Source organism: Podarcis tiliguerta, assembly GCF_965153285.1.
Source record: "Podarcis tiliguerta genome assembly, chromosome: 5".
In the NCBI taxonomy this organism is placed as follows: Eukaryota; Metazoa; Chordata; class Lepidosauria; order Squamata; family Lacertidae; genus Podarcis; species Podarcis tiliguerta.
In genome coordinates this window covers 2,410,213-2,435,087 of record NC_139538.1, presented here as the reverse complement: position 1 = coordinate 2,435,087, position 24,875 = coordinate 2,410,213, and the positions used below count along the sequence as shown (strand labels likewise).

The 24,875-nt window shown below is 48.6% G+C and overlaps 1 protein-coding gene across 5 annotated transcripts in view; it reads left to right on the top strand.

Moving 5' to 3' along the window:
* Positions 1 to 24,875, top strand: part of LPP (LIM domain containing preferred translocation partner in lipoma) — a 283,835-nt gene that overhangs the window by 251,966 nt on the left and 6,994 nt on the right. For all 5 annotated transcript variants that reach the window (XM_083442228.1, XM_083442226.1, XM_083442227.1 and 2 more), the window contains one exon: positions 24,413 to 24,591. In XM_083442228.1, coding sequence (XP_083298354.1) covers positions 24,413 to 24,591 — 179 coding nt within the window. The remainder of the gene's footprint in view (positions 1 to 24,412; positions 24,592 to 24,875) is intronic.

Sequence of the window (24,875 nt, the reverse complement as noted above, 5' to 3'; positions counted from 1 at the left end):
CTCTGCCTGGTTCCCTGTAACCTCACTTCTCGCAGGGAAGGAACCACCAGAAGGCCGTCGTAGCTGGACCTCAGGGGCTGAACGATGGATCTCAAGGTGGTGTGTGTGGCTCTCTCCCCCTCGTCTTTTAATCATCACAACAACCCTGTGAGGTAGAGGTTAGGCTGGGAGTCAGTGACTGGCCCCCAATGTCACACCCAGCAAGCCTCATAGCTAAGTGAGGATTCCAACACAGGTCTCTCCCAGGTCCGAAACTCTAACCACTAAGGGCACACCCTGGCTCTGTGGTCTCTTGCCGGGTCTGAATCTGTTTGGAGGTCGTCTGTTTGCAGGATCAGGTCTAAAAGAGTTCCCCTGCCAAGTCTTGCTGACATATTAAATTGTGTCGCTTCTCACTGCTTTATTCCCAGTTCCCTATTCTTTTTATTCTTTTACACCTGGTTTTACAGGGTTTGACCCCAAATGGAATAATTTACAGCGAAATACAGATACCCTCGCAATAACAACAGGAATTGATAATAATAGTAGTAACTGCCGTTTGAAGGCAAGCCTCTCTGAGGCCCAGATCCAACGTTCCTGCTCTCTTGGTGTCAAATGGGGCTTGGGCAGGAGAACCTTTCTTGCGGTTTGTGCCTTCGCGTATAAAAAGAAAGCAGATGCCAGATCCATACTGTAAAGAACAGCTATTTTTAAAATAATATAATTCATTTGCTGTGTTTTTTTCCATAAAAGAGATTATGAAGAAGAATAGCAGCCAAGTAAGAATGTAAATCAGATGCAAGAAGAACATTTAGAGAATATATATATATATATATATATATGCAGGCACATTTTAAAAAATCCTGTATTTTTGTTTTTATCACAACCCAATTTGGAGAGTAATTTACGGAAAGTGCTTGTCTGTGTGTGCTGCTCCCAGCGCTCGGTAATTTGAATTTTAACTGCTCAGTGGGATCATTAAGACTATTATGTTTGTTTCCCAAAGAGTATAAAGAATTCTGAGTGACTACTTGAAAAACAAAAGGGTGGAGAGAAGAAAGATGAAATTCATTAAAATGCCTCTCACACTCTTTGAACTGAAGAACACCTGAGACCGCTCAGGATTTCACCCTCTGTGGGCACTTGGCTCCCTCTGCAGGTATAGATCAAATACATTGCTTAGGGCTGAATTTGGGGGAGCTGGGGGCTTTTGTTTTGCCAGTGTCAGAAAGTCAAAAAAGGTAAAAAGGTAAAGGACCCCTGGACGGTTAAGTCCAGTCAAAGGCGACTATGGGGTTGCGGCACTCATCTCGCTTTCAGGCCAAGGGAGCCAGTGTTTCTCCACAGACCTGGCCACAGTCATGTGGCCAGTAGGACTAAACCGCTACCGGCACAACTGGACACTGTGACCGAAACCAGAGCGCACGGAAACACTGTTTACCTTCCCTCCACAGTGGTACCTATTTACAGTCATACCTCGGGTTGAAGTAGCTTCAAGTTAAGTATTTTCAGGTTGCGCTCCGCGGTGACCCGGAAGTAACTTTCGCATGCGCAGACGCTCAAAATGACGTCACACGCATGCGTGGAAGCGGAGGAACGCGCAGACGCGCAGACGTGTCTTGCGTTTACTTCAGGATGCGAACAGGGCTCCAGAACGGATCCCGTTCATATCCAGAGGTATCTCCTTGCACTGGTGTGCTTTCGAATTGCTAGGTTGGCAGGAGCTGGGACAGAGCAACGGGAACTCACCCCGTCGCGGGGATTCGAACTGCCAACCTTCCGATTGGCAAGCCCAAGAGGCTCAGTGGTTTAGACCACAGCACCACCTGCGTCCCTAAGTAAAAGTAACCACAGCCAAGAGTTGGGGGCCCTAAAAACCCAGCAGAACTGCCTGCCAGAACTGGATATGCCAGTCAAAACAAGCCGGGCTTGTGTGCCAGTATGGCAGCAAAAGAGGTCAGAGGAGTGAAAACCAGACGAGGCAGCGGTCAGGAAAAGACAGCCAGTTGCATGACCATCTTCTCTGCTATGTTGCTTAGACTGAAGAGCAAGTTCCGAAACGCTGTGCTTTATAGGGTCTCGTGGTCTGGGATTGGTTCCCTGCAGAGTCAGCTGACCGGATGTCCCAGGAGAGTAGTTCTGCAGCACGGAGCTGAATTTGCCAAGCTGGCCGCGGAAACGGGGTGCTGGCAGTGCAGGGGGGTCCCAAGGTGGACTCACGCACAAGGAAAAGCTCTTTGCACCTGCCCTCTGTCCAAGAAAGACAAGGAGGTGGGTGCCTGGTTCTAGCAGCCGGGAAAATGTGAGCCTATCGAAGAAGTCCAGTGCAGGAAGGGAACTGGGAAACTGGGAAGCACCTGGAGGAAGGCAAATCAGCTTTGGAAACCTTAAGGCTCCTTCATCAACGGGAAGGAGATATCTATTTGGTGTTCCAAGCGGTGGGGGGGAGAATATTCTTCTTCCCAGCTCTTCTGCATCTGAAAGCAAGGAGGATGTAAACTTTTCATGTATGCTACAACAGCGGCAAGGATGCTGCTGGCACAAAGATGGAAAAGCGATAAAATACCAACCAAAGAAGAATGGCAAGAAAAACTTATGGGATATGTCGAAATGGCAAAACTAAGTGAAAGACTTTGAAATAAGGACAAAAATTCCTTTAGGAAAGACTGGGGACCATTTTCGGCCTATTTACAGAATCAATGCAAAGAATTGGACTCATAAGTAGGTTTTGAATAATCATTTACAATTAGCAAAATTTATACAATTTAGGAGTGAAAGGAGTGAGAAAGGAAATATGCAAGAAATGATATTATTTTGAAATAAACCAGAGAAGGGGGTTGAAGGAAGTTGGGGATAATGGGGGAATCTTGGAATTGTGAATTATGTTATTTGTTATGATGTAATATTGAAAAAATGGTAAACTTAATAATATTTAAATTTTAAAAAAGCAAGGAGGATGTTTGCCTTTTGCAAAGTGCAAAGTTGGTCGAATTAAGGAGAACAGCAGGCGCACATGTGGCGTGGGCTGAGAGGGAATTATCGGCCTGGAAGGATGCCATAAGAAAGGCAAAGAATGAAAACCGCACGGTGGACATTCCAGCATGGATGGAGGGCGAGAGAGGCTTTTTGCAGGTGCTCAGGAACAACTTTCCATCCCAGGCAGTGGGATCACCTTGACTGCGGAATCTCAAGGCTAGAAAAGTCAAACCACCCCCAGAGAATAATGGATGGAGGGAAATGAGATGCAGCCGCTTGCAAACAGAGCTCCGTGCGTTTTGGGTGAGCTGCTTGTGGCGCCTGCCAAAGCAGAGACGCAAAAGATGCTGTGTCCCTCTTTTCACGCGATGTTCTAGTCCCAGCTCCAGTTCCTGCCCTGTCCTGCAACCCTGGAGAACTGTCGGCAGTCATTATGGACTGGAATTGGACCTGGACAAAGGTCTGGGTTGCTCTCTCCCCCACCCTCCATGGACCAAGTTAGGCAGGTGAAGAAGGCTGCCCACCCTCTGATCTCCTGATGTCACGGTGACATCCATTTTCACCTACGCAGTGAGAAATTAATACTGTGCGAGTGCAAGCTCACCATGGTGTTGCGCTTTGGAGATCCAGCATTCAGCTGGTCGCCGGGGCTTTGAGTGCTGCACGCAGCTCCCAGAATGCACCAAACATCAGTGCTTGCAAAAAAAAAAACCAGATGGGACTTTGCAGGGGCTCCCAATCAGCTGATCATTGGCACCTCCAAACCCCTTTTTTGGTCTGACCTCATTTTACCTGCCAGGTGTAGGGCATGTGGGCATGGAGATCCGATGGAGAGTTCTGTTGCTTTCACGTCTTGCCTGGGGACACTTCCTGGGGGTGTCTGGCCACTGGGAGAAGTTCTGTTGCTGAGAACTTTCACAGAATCTTAGAGCTGGATGGAACCTCAAGGGTCATCTAGTCCAACCCGCTGCAAGGCAGGAAACACGACTAAGGCACCTGTGACATATGGCCATCCAACTGCCGTTTAAAAACCTGCAATGAATGAGAAAGATGCTGAAATATGCATTCATTAAAAAACCAGAAGCATTTTTACTTGCCATTGTAGGGAAGGATGTTAACAGACAGGACTGTAAGTTGTTTTTATGTGCAGTAGCGGCAGCAAGAATACTATTGGCACAGAAACGGAAGCAAGAAGAATTACCGACGAAAGAAGAATGGCAAATTAAATTAATGGACTATGCAGAATCAGATAAATTAACAGGAAGGATTCGAAACCTGCGGGACCAGAGATTTTTAGAAGACTGGAGTAAATATTTGAACTATTTGAAAAGCAATTGTAATAAGCAGATTACGCAAGTAGGACTGCAGGAAGTTCTGTAAGGAGGATTATATGAAATATTGCAAGGAAGACTAGTTAATGATAATTAAAAGTAATAGAGAATTAAAGAAATGCAGAATAAGTGATGAAGAACGAAAAATCTTCAGAGGTTGTTGGCGGAAGTCTAAAATATTGTATAAGATAAGAAGTTATGTTAAATGACTGTTGGAAATGATATGTTAAAAATTAATAAAATGTGTGTGTGTGTTTGTGTGTGTATGGACACAGGTGGTGTTGTGGGTTAAACCACAGAGCCTAGGACTTGCAGATCAGAAGGTCAGCGGTTCGAATCCCCACGACGGGGTGAGCTCCCATTGCCTGGTCCCTGCTCCTGCCAACTTAGCAGTTTGAAAGCACGTCAAGTGCAAGTAGATAAATAGGTACCGCTGTGGCGGGAAGGTAAACAGTGTTTCTGTGCGCTGCTCTGGTTCGCCAGAAGCAGCTTAGTCATGCTGGCCACATGACCCGGAAGCTGTACGCCGGCTCCCTCGGCCAGTAAAGCGAGATGAGCACTGCAACCCCAGAGTCTTCCTGATGTTTAGTCGGAACCTCCCTTCTTGTAACTTGGAGGCCTTGATTCAAGTCCTACCCTCCAGGGAAGAAAACAGACTTGCTCCCTCTTCCATGGGGTAGACCTTGAGATATTTGAAGATAGCTCTCATATCTCCTCTCAGTCTCCTCTTTTCCAGCCGAAACATACCCAGCTCCTTCAACCGTTCTTCATACGGCTTCATAAGACCCTTGATCATCTTCGTCTCCCTCCTCTGCACACCTTCCAGCTTGTCAATAACTTTCTTAAACTGCGGTGCCCAGAACTGGACACAGGACATCATGTTTCCTCAACTGTTCCAATCTGTCAGTAGCTCAGGACCAGCTGAACAGAGAGGACAGATGCTGTTGTAGTTTCTAATGTATTTATTTAAAATATTTCATCTTCAAAGGTCTCTCGCCAGGATTCAGAAATGCTGGCACATTCACACCCTCACCCTCCATGCCCTGCTTGGGCGACACAAGGCAAGGGGGGCACGTTTGGAAACAGCCCCTCCACCAACGACCCCTGATGCAGGAAGGACCGCCTGCCCTCTCTGTCCTATAATCCCTGAGACACAAGACACAGCATCTCAGCCTGTTTCTTGTGCCCTCTCCATTTAGAAGTCAGCCATTCATGAGCTGTGATTCCTGTGGAAGAGATAAACTCTACGTAGATAAACTCCACAAAAAGCCAATGCAATTCTGGGCTGCATCAATAGGAGTATAGCATCTAGATCAAGGGAAGTAATAGTGCCACTGTATTCTGCTCTGGTCAGACCTCACCTGGAGTACTGTGTCCAGTTCTGGGCACCACAGTTCAAGAAGGACACTGACAAACTGGAACGTGTCCAGAGGAGGGCAACCAAAATGGTCAAAGGCCTGGAAACGATGCCTTATGAGGAACGGCTAAGGGAGCTGGGCATGTTTAGCCTGGAGAAGAGGAGGTTAAGGGGTGATATGATAGCCATGTTCAAATATATAAAAGGATGTCACATAGAGGAGGGAGAAAGGTTGTTTTCTGCTGCTCCAGAGAAGCGGACACAGAGCAATGGATCCAAACTACAAGAAAGAAGATTCCACCTAAACATTAGGAAGAACTTCCTGACAGTAAGAGCTGTTCGACAGTGGAATTTGCTGCCAAGGAGTGTGGTGGAGTCTCCTTCCTTGGAGGTCTTTAAGCAGAGGCTTGACAACCATATGTCAGGAGTGGTCTGATGGTGTTTCCTGCTTGGCAGGGGGTTGGACTCGATGGCCCTTGTGGTCTCTTCCAACTCTATGATTCTATGATTCTAACCTGTTCACCAGGAGTGGGCTAGGAATTTCTTCCAGGCAGCCAGACAGAGACGATGGAAAGTGGAAAAACGTCGGACTTCCTTTTATTTCTGACAATGTGCTGAAGGTTACAGGAGAGCGTTTAAAAACGGAGACCTCGATGATGATCCTTGCATTGCAGCGGGTTGGACTAGATGACCCTCAGGGTCCCTTTGAACTCTACGCTTCTACATTCCTCAGGCTGCACTCCTGCTTCGCCCTGTGTTGGCCACCACCTGTGCCCTGCATGCCAAAGAAAAGGTCCGCATGCGTCCGCCGTCAGGCAAATCCCAAAGGTTGTTTTCTGCTGCTCCAGAGAAGCGGACACGGAGCAATGGATCCAAACTACAAGAAAGGAGATTACACCTAAACATTAGGAAGAACTTCCTGACAGTAAGAGCTGTTCGACAGTGGATTTTGCTGCCAAGGAGTGTGGTGGAGTCTCCTTCTTTGGAGGTCTTTAAGCAGGGGCTTGACAACCATATGTCAGGAGTGCTCTGATGGTGTTTCCTGCTTGGCAGGGGGTTGGACTTGATGGCCCTTGTGGTCCCTTCCATGATTCTATGATTTATGGTGGGGAAGAACGGAACCATTGCACTCATTGCCTGAACTTCATGGAGCGGAATGAAGCCATCCCACCCACCCCTTCTCTAGCAGAAAAGGGGGGCCTCGAGGTCCAGAAGTGACTTCGTAGGTGACATTAGACAGAAGTGTCCAAATACGGTAACACAGAAGAAAGACGGTGCTTAACCTTTGTCTCTCCTGCCATTTATCCGCTCACAATCACCCTCCACAAACCGATTTTCTCTCTGCAAGGGAAGAGAGATTCATAGATCCCTCGTCCCTTTTGCCCTTGCAGCTGGGAAGTCAACTGGGAGAGGACCCTTTGGAGTGGGAAAGCAGCCGCAGGCGAGACGGTTAAGCAGCCCACTGCCCCTCTCCCACTTAAAATCACCCCGGGCTGCTTTGCAGTGTAAAACCCCCAGGAGCTGCTCACCTGCCTACAGTTGTAGCTTCTAGTCTATCTGCTTTCATTTGCTGGTGGAAATTCACAGAGTTGCTGGGCCAGAGGCACGGTCTCTGGTGCCAGCCAGGCCACAGTTTCCCCTTTGTAATTTGGAAAATGAAGCTTTTGCCTTGTCATCTTTTTTTTTTTTTTTTTTGAACTTTATTAATTTTTAATTCCGTTAATTGTTTGTGGATGGGGGAAATGCATGGGCTGTAAGTGCGATCTGTTATTCCATTCCTGTGCTCCGTTGCAAGGGGCAAAATATCAATAACAATAAAGGAGTTGTTAGCCATACTGAATACTGAAAAGGGCTGTGGGTGCGCAGGGTAATAAATGTGCTATTCGTGTGACTGTGGGTGTCTTTTGCCATAAAGAATCACTCTCTACTTTGAATTACAAGCACCCTCATTTTCTGAAACTCTTATGCTATATAGATATACATGCACATCTTTTTCTGAACTGGCAGCCAGGTTATCACTTCATGCTCCTGCCTCTTCTTCCAGACTTTCCCTCTCCATCACTTCATTTTTTTATTCTTTATTCTTTTTAAACCCTTTTTATGGAGCCCTTACATCTGTTAATAAAAACCCTTAATTCATTCTGAACATTTTACAGCCACTCCAGATAAAAGTTTAATCAGACGGAATTATTGCCCTTCTAATATTCCCTTAACCTTTGCGTTCCAGATCCACACTGTATCACTTAAAATTTTAAACCCATCTTTTACGGACTTAGCTTTTTCCCTCCCCACTTTCCTCTCGGAGAAGTTTTTGGCACCTGGAAAGTGCCCTGGCGCATCCTCCGGGTCGCGGGATACTAAACCCGCGTTCCAACCAGGCCTCCTGTATGCCCCGTTAATTATCTTAATGGTGACATGCTGCTTTAAGAGACACCTTTATTAATCCCACTAAATCTCCTCTTTTTATTGTTGCTTAAACACTTTTTCCTATCCATTACGTAGATGTGTTTAAAGCAGCCTGTCTGCTGGAATGAATAGCTCCATAACTCCGCACAAACTGCCCCGGCGCGTTTCGATTTCGCGCCCTGGGCAGAAAGGGAGAGGGATGGAGCGGGGAGCGGATGGGGGTGGGAGAGACGATGTTCTGTTCTTTGCAAAGCGTCCCTTTCCTCGCAAGGGAAGGCTGCCATCAAATCTGGGTGGCGGAGGCGTTGTGAGGAACAGGCTCCCCGCCGGAGCCACAAATCCTACCCCGCGGCTGCTAATGATATGTTAAATTATGGCAACACAAAAGCAGTTTAAGCTCCTCATTTACTCCGTGCTTCAGCACCGTACATTTTGTTAGCTTTGGGTGTTCTCCTCCTCGCTCGTCTCCTTCGTACGTTTCCAACGACTTCATACGGCGTCGATCGTACGGAATCGTAAGTCGGTTGCAGCTAAGGCCGGCCCCGCGATGTTTCCGCAAAGGATTTATTGGCACTCCACAAATAATTGTTGTTCAACTCGCAGGTTTCCAGGGCTAGTAAGTCAGGAGCTGGGAGATGGATCCGGCGGGAGGGTGTAATAACCAATGTGGGGTGAGTTTCTCCTTGGGGGTTGATTAATCAGTCGAGTGAATGTATTTATATACTGCTTAATGCTTATAAGAGCCTCTAAGCAGCTTACAAAATAATAAATGCAGTATGTAGCAAACAGAAAAAATGAGAAACTACAATATTATGCAGTGCAGCACTGAGCAAAGCTACACTAAATCTATGGCAACTCAAAAACATAGCAGCATATTTTGAGACATTTTGGATTCAGGGATCCTCCTCGGGCCGAGGCACAGTCCTAACATGCAAAATTCTGCACATCACACCAAAATCCTTCTTTACATTGACACCATCATTAAAGGAAACCCTGCGACTCCATTCAGTCTCACTCATCAAATTCTACTCCCAAACCTCCACCAATACGCACAAAGACAACATTCACCCCATTGGTGCACACAAGAACTGAAGTTCAAGTACAGAGGCTCACATCCCATTCACAGTTTGTTGTTGTTGTTGTTGAGTCGTTTAGTCGTGTAAGACTCTTTGTGACCCCCTGGACCAGAGCATGCCAGGCACTCCTGTCTTCCACTGCCTCCTGCAGTTTGGTCAAACTCATGCTGGTAGCTTTGAGAACAGTATCCAACCATCTTGTCCTCTGTCGTCCCCTTCTCCTTGTGCCCTTCATCTTTCCCAGCATCAGGGTCTTTTCCAGGGAGCCTTCTCTTCTCATGAGGTGGCCAAGTCTTGGAGCCTCAGCTTCAGGATCTGTCCTTCCAGTGAGCACTCAGGGCTGATTTCCTTCAGAATGGATCGGTTTGATCTTCTTGCAGTCCATGGGACTCTCAAGAGTCTCCTCCAGCTCCAGAATTCAAAAGCGTCAATTCTTTGGCGATCAGCCTTCTTTATGGTCCAGCTCTCACTTCCATACATCACTACTGGGAAAACCATAGACATTATTCAGTAATGTGTTACTGGACAGATTCTGAAGAGTCCTTGGGAGCATTCCTATTGGCTTACTTGCAGTACATGTAAAACAAATCTAGGGATCTTGGTGGACCACAAGCTGAACATGAGTCAACAGTGTGATGCGGCAGCAAAAAACAGCTAATGCTATTCTAGGCTGCATCAACAGAAGACTAGTGTCCAGATCAAGGGAAGTCATTGTACCGCTCTATTCTGCCTTGGTCAGACCACACTTGGAATACTGTGTCCAATTCTGGGCACCACAATTTAAGAAGGATGTTGACAAGCTGGAAGGTGGGCAGAGGAGGGCAACCAATATGGTCAAGGGTCTGGAAGCCAAGCCTTATGAGGAACGGTTGAGGGAGTTGGATATGTTTAGCCTGGGAAAGAGGAGATTGAGAGGAGATAAGGGTAAAGGGACCCCTAACTGTTAGGTCCAGTTGTGGACAACTCTGGTGCTGTGGCGCTCAACTCGCTTTACTGGCCGAGGGAGCCGGTATACAGCTTCCAGGTCACGTGGCCAGCATGACTAAGCCGCTTCTGGCAAACCAGAGCAGTGCATGGAAATGCCATTTACCTTCCCGCCAGAGCGGTACCTATTTATCTACTTGCACTTTGACGTGCTAGGTGGGCAGGAGCTGGGACTGAGCAACGGGAGCTCCCCCAGTCACAGGGATTCGAACCGCCGACCTTCTGATCTGCAAGCCCTAGGCTCAGTGGTTTAGAGGAGATTGAGAGGAGATCGCCATCTTCAATTATCTCAAGGGCTGTCCCATGGAAGAGGGAGCATGCTTCTTTTCTCCTGCTATGGAAGGTAGGACTCGAACCAATGGCTTCAAGTTACAAGAAAGGAGATTCTGACTCAACATTCAGTATAAGAGAGCTTCGTATGCCTCTCATAGGCTGTGTTTACTATTCCCACCCTTGCTTCTTCCCACTTCCTTCATCTCGTAAAATAATAGTAATCGTGTTTTCAAGATTAATATAAACAGATTGCAACAGTATGTGTGCGCTCTCTCTCTCTCTCCCTCTCTCCAATGGGCAGATAAATATATTCCTCCTGCAAAGGAACAATGATTAAATAATTCACGAGGCGCCGCAAACCCAGGAGTAATAAGCGCTCCATTTTCCTGGGTAAATTCCGAGATCCCAAAGGAGCTCATTGGTCCGCCTTTCTTCCTAATGTTCAATAATTTTCTGCAACCTGGCACTGGCCCCTCAAGCCCGCCAGAATCTTCCGCTGGTCCCCTCCCTCCTCACCCACCTCGAAAGACCTTGCAGGTGTCAGGGGAGAGAGAGGGAAATTCATGGACTTAATTTCCTCCAGTTCTTTTGCTCCCAAGGCTGAGCCTTCCTTGCAACCGTATCCCTTATCTCTTTGCATTCAAACTCGCCTGTGTGTGTATCTTTCCAACTTTCCCCCCAGCAAATAAATCCTCAGTGGTGGTCCAGTTGTGGTGGTCCAGCCTGCTTCACCCTTCCCTCCTTGTGCTTTTTCCTGCTCCAAATCTCTCCCCCAGCTATTTTTCACTCCACCAGGGAAAAGATGCCTCTTCATATCTCCCACTCTCTATGGCGAAATGTATTCGGGGGAGATGATTTTTCAGCTGGGGAGGAAAATACCTCAAACCGAGGGAAAGTAAGCAGACGGCTCTCATCCCACTCTCCTCAGTCTCGTTTGCTGCTTCTGAGGCCGCTTTTTCCATTTCCTAGAATTGTAGAGATGGAAGGGGTCCAGGGTCATCTAGTCCAACCCAATGCAATGCAGGAATCACAGCAAAGAAGGTCGCTGACAGATGGCTGTCCAACCTCTGCCAAAAAACCTCCAAGGAAGGAGGCACCACCATCTTTCAAGGGAGACCGTTCCACTCTTGAACGGCTCTTACCATCAGAAAGTTTTAGTCAGAATCTCCTTTCTTGACCCGGTGAAGGTCCAGTGTGAGTGTCTAGAGGTGGTTGGAGGATGGATGGCAGCTAACGGATTGAGGTTGAACCCTGACAAGACAGAAGTACTGTTTTGGGGGGACAGGAGGCAGGCGGGTGTGGAGGACTCCCAGGTCCTGAATGGGGTAACTGTGCCCCTGAAGGACCAGGTGCGCAGCCTGGGAGTCATTCTGGACTCACAGCTGTCCATAGAGGCGCAGGTCAATTCTGTGTCCAGGGCAGCTGTCTACCAGCTCCATCTGGTACGCAGGCTGAGACCCTATCTACCCGCGAACTGTCTCGCCGGAGTGGTGCATGCTCTGGTTATCTCTCGCTTGGACTACTCCAATGCGCTCTATGTGGGGCTACCCTTGAAGGTGATCCGGAAACTGCAACTAATCCAGAATGCGGCATCTAGACTGGTGACTGGGAGTGGAGACTCTCCTTCAGGTATACTGGGCGGAGGCCATTTAGGGCTTTAAAGGTCAACACCAAAACTTTGATTTGTGCTCGGAAATGTACTGGGAGCCAATGTAGGTCTTTCAAGACCAGTGTTATGTGATGCTTCTGAATCTCAGTTGCCGGAGAGCACGGGAGGGGATAGTGGTCTTGTGTTCAAATCCTGATTTGGTCCTGAGTGGTCTTGTGTTCAAATCCTGATTTCTGGCTTCCCCTTGGGGCATCTGCTCAGCCCCTGTGAGAACAGGGTGCTGGACCAGGTGAACCACTGTCCTTGCGTTTCTGTGACCAGGCTGCCTCCAGCCTCAGCGAGCCCAAAATGTGCAGAATGCAAGATTTGTGAGTGCAACCCTAAGCCTGGAAACACTGGCACTTACTTTCAAGTAAGCACGTGTCCAGTTGTGCTGCAGAGGAACAGTCTCCCTTGAGAGGTGGTGGACTCTCCTCCCTTGAAGGTTTTCAAGCATTGGAGAGGGTTGGGCTAGATGACCCTCAGGGTCCCTTCCAGCTCTAGGTTCCTGGGTCCTACTGCTCAAATTGTGGGCTTCCCATGAGGGTGTTTTGTTGGCCACTGCAAGAACAGGACGCTGGTCTAGTTAGGCTGCTGGCCTGATCCAAGAGGGCTCTTACGTTTGTAAGTGTGAAGGAGTTTCTCCTAATTCCCTCCGAAAGCAGGGAGGTTCAGTATTCGGGCACCAGAACCTTCTCGTTTCATGCTGAAGCAAAGACCCTGAGAGAGAGAGAGCCGCTGGTGGTTCTCCGCAAGAGATCTTCTTTTCCCCGCATTCATCCAGCGGTGTCTTCTTTGGCCATTATAATTTATAACCAGCAATTGGCGATTTTATCACCCAGCTAATAATAATAAAAGAGTCAAGCGTAGACCGTGCTTGCTTCCACCTCTGAGAGTTTTTATGATCTTTTAACGAGCTTAATTAATCTGGCTGTCATTGTTGGAGCTGCGTGTTTCTCAGGGAGCGAAGGCCCTCTGCTGTTCCCAGACACAAAACTCCATCTCAGGCATGCAGAGATTCAGGATTAGAAGCCTCGGAAACCCTGGTCTTCTGTGGCCTTCCCCCAGTAACAAACTGGGTGCTCCTGGGTCTTGAGCGAAAGGGAGTCCAGAGATAAAAGGAGAACCGTGACGAGGTCAGGGAAATCTTCCAGGATAAACCCACACCTCCTCTGTGTTCCAGTAAGCCTGCATGAATGATCTGGGAGTGGTCAGATCATGCAAACCTTTGCTGCAGTCATGTTTGGAATACTGGGTACCGTTCTGGATGCCTCACCTTAGAAAGGAGGAAGAAGAGTTGGAAAGGGTTCAGGAAAAGGCAAACAAAATGGTCCATGGGATGGAGAGACCATGAAGGAAGGTTACAGCATTTGGGACTTTTTAGACTAGCGGAAAGGTTGTTTGTTGGCATCCATCTGTCTCAAGACGCAATGGAGTGCGCCTCCGGGGGTGAAGTCAAACAACCACTGCTTGCAGTGCAAGCCTGGGCAGTGTGTCTGGAGGTCCTGGGCTGCCCAGGTGACAGGCCCCTCCCCTCGGTCCCGCTGATGTAGTTAGACTGTGGAACTCACTTCCACAGGAGGCAGGGGCTGCCAATAACCTGGATGGCTTTAAAAGAATTAGACAAATTCTTGGAGCCGTTGACGGCTACTAGCCAAGATGGCTGTTTTCGACCTCCATACTTGGAGCCAGTGTGGTGTAGTGGTTAAGAGCGGTGGACTCGTAATCTGGTGAACTGGGTTCGCTTCCCCACTCCTCCACATGCAGCTGCTGGGTGACCTTGGGCCAGTCACACTTCTCTGAAGTCTCTCAGCCCCACTCATCTCACAGAGTGTCTATTGTGGGGGAGGAAGGGAAAGGAGAATGTTAGCCGCTTTGAGACTCCTTAAGGGTAAAGGTAAAGGGAACCCCTGACCATTAGGTCCACTTGTGGCCGACTCTGGGGTTGCAGGGCTCATCTCGCTTTATTGGCCGAGGGAACCGGCATACAGCTTCCGGGTCATGTGGCCAGCAGGACTAAGCCGCTTCTGGCGAACCAGAGCAGCGGACGTTTACCTTCCCGCCAGAGCGGTATTTATCTACTTGCACTTTGACGTGCTTTTGAACTGCTAGGTTGGCAGGAGCAGGGACCGAGCAATGGGAGCTCACCCCGTCGCGGGGATTTGAACCGCCGACCTTCTGATCGGCAAGTCCTAGGCTCTGTGGTTTAACCCACAGCGCCACCCCTTAGGGTAGTGATAAAGCGAGATATCAAATCCAAACTTCTCCACCTCTTCTTCCTCTGAAATAAAATAAGTTTCCCAAACTCCTTAGTTGAAGCAGCATCAAAAATATGAAGGAGATCCACATATCTTGAAATAAAAATTTAGCATCCTGGATGATTGGCTGGCTGCTATATGTCTCGGGAGACAATAGAGGAATGTACCACGGGGGGGGGGGGGGAGTCAAACAGCACCAATACAGGAGAGACATGTTTTGTTGCAGCTGGGGCAGATGATGGCATTTGGTTGTGCTGCTGCAGATGCAGCATGGTCAACTGGTTGTCCCAGTGGGAAGTCTGCAAGCAGGACCTGGGTGCAAGAACACTCTCCCCTCCATTTGCTTTCCAGCAAATGGTATTATTCAGAAGCACATTGATCCCGGTCATTGGTGCTGTGTGGGGCTCCTCTCCCTCAGGAAGTAAGGGAACCAAGCCTCACAGCTCATGAGGTCCTTTGGTTGGTGAACTATTTCCCCAGGAGACTCCTTAGCGTAGTGATAAAGCGGGATATCAAATCCAAACTCTTCTTCCACTTCCTCTTCCTCTTCTTCTTCTTCTTCATCTTCATCTTCATCATCATCCCAGTTGCTAGAAACCACAGGCAGGGATGTTGTGCTCAGATCTTCCTTGCTGCCTTCCCACAAGCTGATTTCGAGAACAGGATTTCAGACTAGCTTTGTCATTGGCCTGATCCTGCAGGCCCTTCTTACATTCTTAACCCCCTTGTTTTTAGCGTCAATGCTGTCATTTCTTCATTTTGGTGGCCGCCGACTCTCTTGACCTTACAGTGTTCACAATTGAAAAGGATTCACGTAGCAATCACGAGAGATTTATCTGCAGAATACTTCAAATCTCTGCGCATAGCTGGTTGGCGGACCTTGGGGTCAGCCCGCACATGAGCCCATCAATGATGCTTCAAGTTGTCCCCCAAAGCCTCTGGGTGACTGTAACAGATATTGATTGTAGCAGCTGCTACAGTCACCCATAGAGAGCATCTTTCCAACCTTCTCAGCGTTGTCACTCACTTATCCTCCAGCAGCATATGACTTCTTGCAGCAAGGAGACAGAGGATCAAAGAAACTGCAATAGAAAGAGGAACTTCTATAACTAATCTGTACCTCTCTCTTGCTGAAATAGGAAGCCACTTGCTGCTATTAGGTAATTCAGAAATGGTTCTGAGTGGGTTTCTGGGGAAAGAGTTCGATTGGTGCCTGTAAAGGTAAAGGGACCCCTGACCATTAGGTCCTGTCGTGGCCGACTCTGGGGTTGCGGCGCTCATCTCGCTTTACTGGCCGAGGAAGCCGGCGTGCAGCTTCCAGGTCATGTGGCCAACATGACTAAGCCGCTTCTGGCGAACCAAAGCAGCGCACAGAAACGCTGTTTACCTTCCCGCTGGAGTGGTACCTATTTATCTACTTGCACTTTGACGTGCTTTCAAACTGCTAGGGTGGCAGGAGCAGGGACTGAGCTACAGGAGCTCACCCCGTCGCGGGGATTTGAACCACCGACCTTCCCGCTGGAGTGGTACCTATTTATCTACTTGCACTTTGACGTGCTTTCAAACTGCTAGGGTGGCAGGAGCAGGGACTGAGCTACAGGAGCTCACCCCGTCGCGGGGATTTGAACCACCGACCTTCTGATCGGCAAGTCCTAGGCTCTGTGGTTTAACCCACAGTGCCACCCGCGTCCCTCATTGGTGCCTGTAGCAGCTGTCAAAACCAGCAGTTGCCACAAGCACCTGCAGGCTTCTAGGCACATGTAGGTTTCTCATAGGATTCTGTGTGGAGTGGCCTTTTATCAAGGGGAGGTTTTGCAGCTGGGAACAATTCATAGAACCATGGAATTGTAGGGATGGAAGGGAAGCCTGGCAATGCAGGAATCTCAGCTAAAGCATCCGAGACGGATGGCCCTCCAACCTCTGCTTAAAAATCTCCAAGGAAGGAGAGTCTACCACCTTATGAGGGAGTCCATTCCTCTTGCCATCAGAAAGTCCTTCCTGATGTTTAGTCAGAATCTCCTTTCTTATAACCTGAAGCCATGGGTTCGAGTCCTACCCTCCAGAGCAGTTTGTTCCCTTTTCCATGTGACTGCCCTTGAGCTATATCAATACGTCTCTCCTCTCAGTCTCTTCTTTTCCAGGCTAAACATACCCAGCTCCTTCAAGCGCTCCTCATAAGCCTTGGTTTCCATTCCTTTTCCGTTTCTTATATTTCTATGCCCCTTGTCAGTCACATGAGTCACAAAGCGGCTTACAATCAATAAATAATAAAATAATAGGAGATCACAAATACAGTCATGCCTCATGTTATGTTTGCTTCAGGTTGCACGTTTTCAGGTTGCGTCCCACGGCGACCCAGAAGTAAGGGAACAGGTTACTTCCGGGTTTCTCTGTTCGCGCAAAATGATGTCATGCACATGCGCAGAAGCTGCGAATCGCCACCCGCGCGTGCGCAGAGGCGGGTTGCGTTCTTCTCAGGTTGCGAACGCACCTCTGGAACGGATCCCGTTCGCAGCCAGAGGTACCACTGTATAGGATAAATCATATAGAATACTTAACTAATCATCAGTAAAAGAATCACAGAAGGAAAACAACCCCAACTAATAAAACGCAATTAGCAAACAAGCAAACCAATGAAATAAGCTAAACTGCACAACCGCTACAAAAGTCATATTATAAGATTCAGAAAGTATTGCAGAACGCATGCTCCATGAAAGATGATGATGATGATGATGATAATAATAATAATAATAATAATAATAATAATAATAATAATAATTTATTTATACCCCGCCCATCTGGCTGGGTTTCCTCAGCCACTCTGGGCAGTTTCCAACAAAACACTAAAATACAATAACCTATTAAACATTAAAAGCTTCCCTAAACGTTGTTATTAACAACGTTAACAAACCAGCCACCAAAAGACAAACTAAGCAGTGTTGAATTCACACACACTCCAAATCCTCAGGACTTGACGCAGACTCAACTCTGTTCTGAAGGCAAGGCAGGTGGAAAAAGCCATTGCCTGATGGCCGGTGCAAAGTCTCATTCCCCTTGACCATCTTGGTTGCCCTTCCAGCTTGTCCATGCCCTTCTTAAATTGGGCTGCCCAGAACAGAATGCAGGACTCCATGTGAGGTCTGAGCAAAGCAGAACAGAGCTGGACTATTACTTCCCTTGATCCAGACACGCTGCTGCTGCGGATGCAGCCATCATTATTGTAATGTTCTGTAGGGAGGGAAGCGGGCTGCGAGGAGGCAGCATCGCAACCACATATTTATGGCCATTGGCTATAATTTTATTGAGCAACACAAAGAGGAAAATGAAGCGAGAACCTGAGAGGGTTTCTGAGTGCCGCTTTTGTGCGAAGACACACCGGCTGCTGATAGATCTTCTTTTGCCCCGGAAAGAAATTGCTCACCCCCCAAATGGGCCGTGGAACGAGAAAGCGTGAAGCGTGACAGGGACGCTTCTGCCCAAATGGGTCAATTTCCTGCCATTTCCCCCCATAATTGCATGTAGAGCGTATAGCATTTAATATACCAGGCAGAGGCAGGCGAGAGACAGAGATACAGAGAGAGTTTCCATTCTCCTTAGTCCTGTTATTTTATTTCTTTTACGGTTGGAGTGGAAACGGTTTCTGAGCTCAGCCCTGCCTTTACAGAGCCACTCTTGCCGGCTGGCTAATCACCACCCATTTCCCAGCGAGTGCTTTTTATTTATTTATTTTACCTGCATCGTAAGATTTACGCCCCGCCTGATAGTTTAAAAACAAACAAAACGAGAAAAGGATAAAATGAAACAAAAACCCCGGAAACGTTTACAACATAGTTTTGAAACGTACAGAAAGTTAAGAGGCTGAAACGACGATTGTTGTCCAGAGATATCTCTGTTGGTAGAGCGTGAGACTCTCAAGGCCATGAGTTCAAATTTGGGCAAAAGATTCTTGATTTGCAGGGGGTTGGACTGAATGACCTTTGAGGTGCCCTTCCAACTCGACAGTTCTGTGATTCTACGAGGCTTCGATTGTTGCCTGCAGGCGTTCCTGCTCCTTGTTGATTTCCCCTTGGAGTCATTTTCCTGGGGTGGCTTTTCTGGAAAGCTTCTCCATTCCCCGGTGATCTTGCCTGCACTCCAGAGATCGAAAAAGCCCGGCACCAGAAAGCTGTGCAAGCCTGCAGGTTGACTCTTGCTAGCCACCTCCCTGGCTGCCTGCGCCGCTGCCCCCCCCCCCTTGCACAATGCCAAAATCTGGCTTGGCAGCCTCATTTTTTCCACCCGTGAAGAGGTGCAGAAATAGCCAAACTTCCCCAACTGCCCAGAGGCACTTTGGGAACCGGTTTGCGGTGAGGTGTAACTGGAGTTTAAATCTTAGGACGACCGCACATGTTTCCAGAAGCCTGGTGATTAGCCGGAGCAGAGTTTTATAGACTGTTTCTGGCTTCGGGGCCTTGGTGTACTTTTCAAAACAAAGCCCAACAACAGAAATATCTTCGTTTGAGGTCTGGAACGTGTGTCTGGTCACTGCAGGAGCGGACAGGGGACCTAGGGGTTGTCTCTTCGACTCTGGACGGGCCCCACCCCATGGAACAGGCCCAGGGCTGCCGTGTCGTGCATCTGTTTGCAAAGAAGCATAGAAAAGGGGCACCAAGGGTTATCTAGTCCAACCCTCTGCAATTCGGGAATCACAGGTATAGAATTCCTGGCTGATGGCCATCCAGACATTGCTTAGCATCCTCTGACAAAGGAGAGCCCACCACGTCTTGTGGGAGTCTGTTCCGCTTTCGAACGGATTTTACTGCCAGAAAGTTCTTCCCGAGGTTGAGGCGGAATCTCCATTCTTATAACTTGAAGCCACGGGTTCGAGTCCTACCCTCCAGAGCAGGAGAAAACAAGCATGCTCACTCTTCCATGGGGCAGCCCTTCAGATACTTGAAGATGGCTCTCAGATCTCCTCTCAGTCTCCCCTTTTTCCAGGTTAAACATACCCAGCTACTTCAACCGTTCCTCATCAGGCTTGGTTTCCAGACCCTTGATCATTTCTTTTTTTTTAAAAAAAAAAAAGTTTTTATTTATACTTTTCAAATATATACATTTCATTAGTTTTACAATCAGTTTTACATTTGAAAATGTGACTTCCTTCCCCCTCTTTCCTTAAATTTATTTTTAAATATCTTCTGCATATCCAAATTCATTTAATTTCTTCAATCTACTTTAAATATATACTCTTATAAAACTGCAGGTTATTACAGTGGTGCCCCACAAGACGAATGCCTCGCAAGATGGAAAACCCGCTAGACGAAAGGGTTTTCCGTTTTGGAGGTGCTTCGTAAAACGAATTTGCTATGGGCTTGCTTCGGGACGCGGGTGGCACTGTGGGTTAAAGCCTCAGTGCCTAGGACTTGCCGATCACATGGTCGGCGGTTCGAATCCCCGCGGCGGGGTGCGCTCCCGTCGTTCGGTCCCAGCGCCTGCCAACCTAGCAGTTCGAAAGCACCCCCGGGTGCAAGTAGATAAATAGGGACCGCTTACCAGCGGGAAGGTAAACGGCGTTCCGTGTGCTGCGCTGGCTCGCCAGATGCAGCTTCGTCACGCTGGCCACGTGACCCGGAAGTGTCTGCGGAGAGCACTGGCTCCCGGCCTATAGAGTGAGATGAGCGCACAACCCTAGAGTCTGGCAAGACTGGCCCGTACGGGCAGGGGTACCTTTACCTTTTACTGCTTCGCAAGACGAAAATGTCTTGCGATTCCTGGGGGGGTTTTTTCGCTCCTCACCCCCTTTTTCTAAGGCACTAAACTGCTAATAGCCTTTTAGCAGCTAATCCGCTAATCCCTTAAGCCTTTAATAGCCGCTAATAGCCGCTAAACCGCTAATAGCGCTAATCCGCTAATCCGCTAATGGGCTTGCTTCGCAAGACGAAAAAACCGCTAGACGAAGTGACTCACGGAATGGATTCTTTTCATCTTGCGAGGCACCACTGTACAATAATCCTGCCAATGTTTTTATCCGCTTGCAATTCATCTGTAAATATTCAATAAACCATTTCCGTTCTTTTATAAAAAGTTGATCATCTTGATTTCTTATTCTTCCGGTAAGTTTCGCCATTTCTGAATATTCCCTAAGTTTTTGTATCCATTCTTCCATTGCTGGGACTTCTTCTTCATTCCACTTTGGGGCAAGTAACAGTCTTGCCGCTATAGTATCATACGTAAATAAATTTCTAAACAATTTAGGCAGTTCTGTCCCTATAATTCCCAAAAAGAAAGCTTCTGGTTTTCCCCACAAACGTTATTTTGAACATCTTTTTAGATTCGTTGTATATCATTTCCCAGTAAGCTTTTAAGCCCACCTTCCAGCTTGCCAGTATCCTTCTTATCCCTTTGAGCATGTGCAGAGTTGCCTTTTCCTTTCTCCAAAGGGACCCCAGCCAGCTCCCTCTCGGGCTTAGACTTGAGGTCCGGGCGTCTTAATCTTCTTCACCCCCAGGAAGGCAAAGAGCGTTAGACACAGAGGTGCGGCAGCTACGTGCCACGGAGGCTGGGCAGAAAGCTAGCAGCCGCTTGCCCTGAGCTGTGTGTACAGCTGTTAAGATGTTAGATCGCAGCTTGACGCTCAGGAAGGCTTGCCATCAGAACACATTTCCATCACGGAGGGATTAATTTGTCTATCCTGTCATCCTGGTGGGAGCAAAGCAAATTCCACAGCAAGGGCGATTCGCCTCCCGAGAAAGAGGAGGGGAACAACAGAATAAAAAACAGAGACAGATACAGAGCTGGGTGAAAGGAGGGAAGGGGACCGAGCAATAAAGTTGCAAGGGTAAATTGCATTTATTTAAATCTATTTTTGGGACGCAGGTGGCGCTGAGGGTTAAACCACAGAGCCTAGGCAGGGGTCAGCAAAGTTTTTCAGCAGAGGGCCGGTCCACTGTCCCTCAGACCTTGTGGGGGGGCCGGACTATTTTTTTTTGGGGGGGGGGAGGAATGAATTCCTATGCCCCACAAATAACCCAGAGGTGTATTTTAAATAAAAGGACACATTCTACTCATGTAAAAACACACTGATTCCTGGACCGTCTGTGGGCTGGATTTAGAAGGTGATTGGGCCGGATCTGGCCCCCGGGCCTTAGTTTGCCTACCCATGGCCTAGGGCTTGCCAATTGGAAGGTGGCGGTTCGAATCCCCGCGACGGGTTGAGCTCCCGTTGCTCGGTCCCTGCTCCTGCCAACCTAGCAGTTTGAGAGCACGTCAAGTGCAAGTAGATAAAGAGGTACCACTCTGGCGGGAAGGTAAACGGCATTTCCGTGTGCTGCTCTGGTTCGCCAGAAGCGGCTTAGTCATGCTGGCCACATGACCCGGAAGCTGTATGACGCCTCCCTCAGCCAGTAAAGTGAGATGAGCGCCGCAACCCCAGAGTCGGCCACGACTGGACCTAATGGGCAGGGGTCCCTTTACCTTTAAATCTAAAGCAGTGGTTCCCAAAAGTTTCTGGGTGGCTGACCCCGCCTGGTTCCAAAAAGTCATCCCAAATGCCCTTTATGCTGCCCTGGAAAAAAAGCATTACAGTGGTACCTCAGGTTACATACACTTCAGGTTGCAGACGCTTCAGGTTACAGACTCGGCTAACCCAGAAATAGTGCTTCAGGTTAAGAACTTTGCTTCAGGATGAGAACAGAAATCATGCAGCAGTGGCATGGCAGCAGCAGGAGGCCCCATTAGCTAAAGTAGTGCTTCAGGTTAAGAACAGTTTCAGGTTAATTACGGACCTCCAGAACAAATTAAGTACTTAACCTGAGGTACCACTGTATTCAGAATAGCGCTATGCACAGCCCACTAAAGAAGATTATAGCAGACAACATGGCGTGAAGAAAATTTTGAAGAAAACACAAGGGTGAATAGATGAAATATTTCATAGAATCCTAGACTTGGAAGGGACCCAATCCCGACCAGGTCTTTTAAGACTGATGTTATGTGGTCTCGCGGCCGCTCCCAGTCAACAGTCTAGCTGCCACATTCTGGATTAGTTGTAGTTTCTGGGTCACCTTCAAAGGTACCCCCACATAGGTACCTTCAAAGGTAGCCCCTCGCATTGCAGTAGTCCAAGCGAGAGATAACTAGAGCATGCACCACTCTGGTGAGACAGTCCGCGGGCAGGTAGGGTCTCAGCCTGCGTACCAGGTGGAGCTGGTAGACAGCTGCCCTGTACACAGAATTGACCTGTGCCTCCATGGACAGCTGTGAGTCCAAAATGACTCCCAGGCTGCGCACCTGGTCCTTCAGGGGCACAGTGATCCCATTCGGGACCATGGAGTCCTCCACACCTGCCCGCCCCCTGTCTGATCCAGCAGGCTCTTCTTGTGCTGTTAAGCTTAAATCAGGACTGCACAAGTTGGGTGATTCCTCAAGCCCAGTGCAGCTTTGCCAGCTGTACATGGCTGCCATCTGGAACCAGACAAACTCCCTGCCTGGAATTGGAGAAATGATGGCATGTGGGAGCGCTCAGTTTTCTAGCTCTCGACAGGCCGCAATGAACAGATTGGTTCAGCTTGGCCAGTCACCAGTTGCAGAGACCCACCACGTCGGGTGGCCAAGGATGGCTGGCCATGTGCATCTCGACACCCTCCCCTGTCCAGTGGAGAGAGGAGCTCAGTGTCCTGTTTCTGATTAAAATTGAACGGCCCCATTGCAAGAGGCCGGCACCACAATGAAAAGCGGCTGTTACCATCGTGGGTGAGTGCAACACACGTGACGTGCGTCCGTGGAAAAGGAAAACATTGAAATTATAAAACCAAGACACATTTTAAACATGTAAAATCAGCTACGTTGTCCTTGCAGGCAACGATTTCAAGGCTGCGTGGCATAGTGGTTAGAGTGCCAGGCTGGGACCTGGGAAACCAGGGTCCACATTTCTTTCTTTCTTTTTTAATTGGTTTTCACATATTACATTACAATACAGATGTACTGTATTTTTCGCTCTATAGGACGCACCCGACCATAGGACGCACCTTGTTTTAGAGGGGGAGAAGAAGGGAAAAAAATCTCCCCCTCTCTGCACAGTGCCCCTTCAGCGAAGCGGCAGGAGAAACGGAGCCCCTTCCATTTCTCCTCCCGCTTAGCTGAAGAGGCGCTCTGCCTTAGCTGAAGGGGCACCTAGCCTTCAGCGAAAGGAACCTGAAGCCTCCTGAGCGCAGCGGAAACTCCCACTGCACTCCGGAGGCTTGAGACAGCTATCTTTGAAGCCTGTAGAGTGAGAGGGGTCGGTGCACACCAACCCCTCTCGCTCTACAGGCTTCAGCAGAAGGCAACCTGAAGCCTCCGGAGCTCCCGCCGCGCTCCAGAGGCTTCAGGCGGCTATCTGGAGAGCAAGAGGGGCCAGTGCGCACCGATCCCTCTCGCTCTCCAGATAGCGTCGGGTTCCTTTCGCTGAAGCCTGGAGAGCAAGACTCTCCTGGCTTCAGCAAAAGGAACTTGAAGCCTCCTGAGCGCAGCGGGACCTCTCGCTGCGCTCCGAAGGTTTAAGGCAGCTATCTCTGAAGCCTGGAGAGCGAGAGGGGTCTGTGCGCACCAACCCCTCTCACTCTCCAGGCTTCAGCGAAAGCAACGTGAAGCCTCCGGAGCGCGGAGGAAGCGCTCTGTCTGCGCTTCGGAGGCTTCACGTTGCTATCGCTGAAGGTGCCTGCATTCGCCTCATAGGATGCACACACATTTCCCCTTCATTTTTGGAGGGGGGAAAGTGCGTCCTATAGAGCGAAAAATACGGTACCAAAACCAACACCATTTCTTCCCCATCGCCCCATACATTTACATGTATATTTCCACCATATTATTCTTTTCTCCTTCCTCCCACTTCCCTGAAACATGAAGCTCCATGGGCACAACCATCCCCTTCCTCTCAGCCTAGCCTACCTCACAGGGTCATTGTGAGGATCAAAGAGGGAGAACTCTGCACGCCCCCTTGAGCTCTTTGGGGGAGAAGTGGGAAGTAAATGCAACGAGTAAATAAAATGAGCATTGTCCGTGCACCCAAGGCCTGAGAGCATGCCATGTCTAGGAGAGAGGGACCAGGGAAGGGAAGATTGGCAGGCTTGGCGCGACTGACGGTCTCCGGCTGCCTTTTCTCTCCGCAGAGCACCCTGGAGCAGTGCAGCGTCTGCGCCAAGCCCATCATGGAGCGCATCTTGAGAGCCACCGGCAAGGCTTACCACCCTCACTGCTTCACCTGCGTGATCTGTCAGCGCAGCTTGGATGGGATCCCCTTCACCGTGGACGCTGGCGGAAACATCCACTGCATCGAGGATTTCCACAGGTGGCCGGGCTACTCTTCGCCTCTTTTTGGGGGGCTCAGGGAGGGGAAGAAGCAGAGGTTTGCATTTGGAAAATAATATTTATTACTTTTCCAACAATTTAAACACTACAAAACAAAACAAAAAAAATACAATACAATACAATACAAAAACACTACATATCACTAACACATTAAACTAACAAAACCAAACAAGAACAGTTTAAAACACCTCAAACAATTTCATTATCTTATCTTTCATTCACTTATTTCACCGACCTCCTCACACCTCCCTTTTTGTATTCCAC